At 38.6% G+C, this 2,272-nt stretch overlaps 1 protein-coding gene across 1 annotated transcript in view; it reads right to left on the bottom strand.

Annotated features, from left to right (window-relative positions):
* LOC102311226 (pyridoxal kinase) overlaps positions 1-2,071 on the bottom strand; it is a 13,815-nt gene extending 11,744 nt beyond the window's left edge. Inside the window, exons 1-2 of the mRNA XM_005919321.3 lie at positions 1,806-2,071; positions 790-844 (exon numbers count right to left, since the gene is read on the bottom strand). Coding sequence (XP_005919383.1) covers positions 790-844; positions 1,806-1,886 — 136 coding nt within the window. The 5' untranslated portion in view covers positions 1,887-2,071. The remainder of the gene's footprint in view (positions 1-789; positions 845-1,805) is intronic.
* Positions 2,072-2,272: the final 201 nt, after the last annotated feature.

The following is a 2,272-nucleotide window of genomic DNA, read 5'->3' as shown; positions in this document are numbered from 1 at the left end:
AGTGGTGCATGAGATGAGCCCTGTTGTTTGTAGTATTCCCAGAGATTTAATAAAATATTGATATTTGTGTCTCTGTGCCAATACAATATCTCCAAACAGAATACTCACAACAATCTTGTGTCAATTTTTACCCCAACCTTACACAATATACAGGTAAAGTCATCAAATCATACAGCGCCGTCACATGGATATGCTCAGAGTTTGGATTTATCTGCTTTTTCACAGCTGAGTAACCTGAGAGCTGAAGAAGGCGATTTCTAGAAAAACATTAACTTCTCTAGTTCTCCCCCTCTAAACCTGGCTGATGGTCACAGTGACTGTCTTTCACTGAGTCGCATATAGCAATACTAACAAGCCAAAGTATACAGACAGAGATAACTCCTCTGTACAGCTAGCAAAATAGTCCCAATGCATGCATGCAAAGAAGTCTTCTTTTAATCTTTTTACCAACCAAAAAAAGTTGCATGTATCCTTAAATGCCCCTAAAATGTACTTAAATCCATCTACTCTGTTAAACTTAAGCCGTTATATTTTAACCAACTATGGCAAACTGGATGCAAGAAACCTAACTGGATGAGAACGGACGATTGTTTTTCCGCCCTTACAAAAGCTTTCAATAAATGATTTCCATATCCGATCCATGTAATATAGCAGCAGTGACAAAAGTTAATGGTCCAACCAACCAGCATAAAAAGGCTGAGTTGTTACACAAGTAGAAAAAGGAGTCAATCGACTTTATGATAATGAATGAAAAGCACTTTGCTGCTCCATTAAAATCACTCAGCCAACCTGTGTGATTGGAGAACTGCACAGAGTTGATGGAGTCCACTTCAAAGCCCAGCACCTGGGAAGAGAGACATGAAGCAGCTGTTAAAACAGAGAACAATGGGCTCCGTCTTGCACTCTGTCTAAATGAATCACACTGCACTGCGGGAACAGCACGCTGAAGGTGAACCACTGTGAGAACAAGTCAACATTCAGAGTTTCAAAGTTTCAGCCCCCCCTTTCTGACAGCTTCAACGGTTTTTCCATTTCACAAAATCGCATGTTTGACGAGAACTTTTGCATAATTTAGTTTCTAAATAGCTCCTCCTGTGGACTGTCGACTCCAGTTATCAAACTTGTTTGATAAGAAGAACAATAAAGTGGATTATAATGTAAGATGATATCACGCAACCACAATTAAATAAGTTACCAGGGAATTCTGATCATTTTTAAGGATGCACTATTGTAAGGGGCAAACACAGACATTAACCAGTGAAAGTGAAGAAGGAGAATATCTGTTTCTTCTTATCAGTTTTGTTAAGAAAGACTTTGATTTCAAATAATTCCTATATATTCATATTTCTATTAAATAACAAAAGTTAATTTATTTTCAAATATCAATATAGATCAGATACATTTCCCTAACGTGTTAAATTAGATTTTTTTTTTAAAAGATGAAAATGGGAACGCTATAATGTGATGTAATCACTGACAATGAGTGGTATATTAGTAACAATGAGAATCATGCTGGAATATTTCAGCTCCAGTTTAACTAATATTAAACAGCATTTGTTGTTGTATTTTTTAGGTTTACAGTCGTTTAGTGGGATTAAAGGGTGGAAAATGGAAAAAGGGCCTTTGATGTTTCTCAGAAAATGTTACAAAATCTCATAAATCAGGAAGTGTCGCTGTGGACCAGTGCTAGATTTTCTACGTTTTCGTTACAAGTTAGATGCTGTTTCCCTCCCCGTCTCTCTCTCTTTGGACTACAGAGGGTTGTTTGAAACTACCACCTGAACGTTAGATCCGGTTCTTCTTACCTGCAGCGGGAATGTTGCCGACTTGTTCCCAACGTATCCCCTGACAACGTGACTCTGAATGGACAACACGCGACACTCCATTATAGTCGACCTGCGTTTATAAAAAACACCTGACTGATTGACTTTACCCTAAAGCAGTATTAAAGACGAGGGCAGACTGAAGCAAGCAGAAACTTAGCATGTGGGGAATAAGTCCCGCTTTGAAGGACAGCAGCTGTGCTGCCGAGTCACATTTACGGCTTTTTTTCTTCAGGCAGCTAGGAGGACTCCTAAGTGGAGCATTCACAGACTCACCAGGAATGTGGGGAAACTGGGTTGCAAACACAAAGGGGGTTCCCGTTGTTGACTGAAGTTTATCAGTGATTATTTTTTGTATGTGATAGGAAAACACCTTTTCCACAAAATATACGATCGACATAGACATAGATATATTTTAAGACAACTGAAACAGCCACATACAGGCAAAA

The sequence above is a fragment of the Haplochromis burtoni genome, unplaced genomic scaffold, assembly GCF_018398535.1.
Source record: "Haplochromis burtoni strain Fernald_Lab_line unplaced genomic scaffold, NCSU_Asbu1 Contig_20, whole genome shotgun sequence".
Lineage (NCBI taxonomy): Eukaryota > Metazoa > Chordata > Actinopteri > Cichliformes > Cichlidae > Haplochromis > Haplochromis burtoni.
Note: the sequence above shows the minus strand (reverse complement) of the source record. Positions and strands in the feature narration are given on the sequence as shown.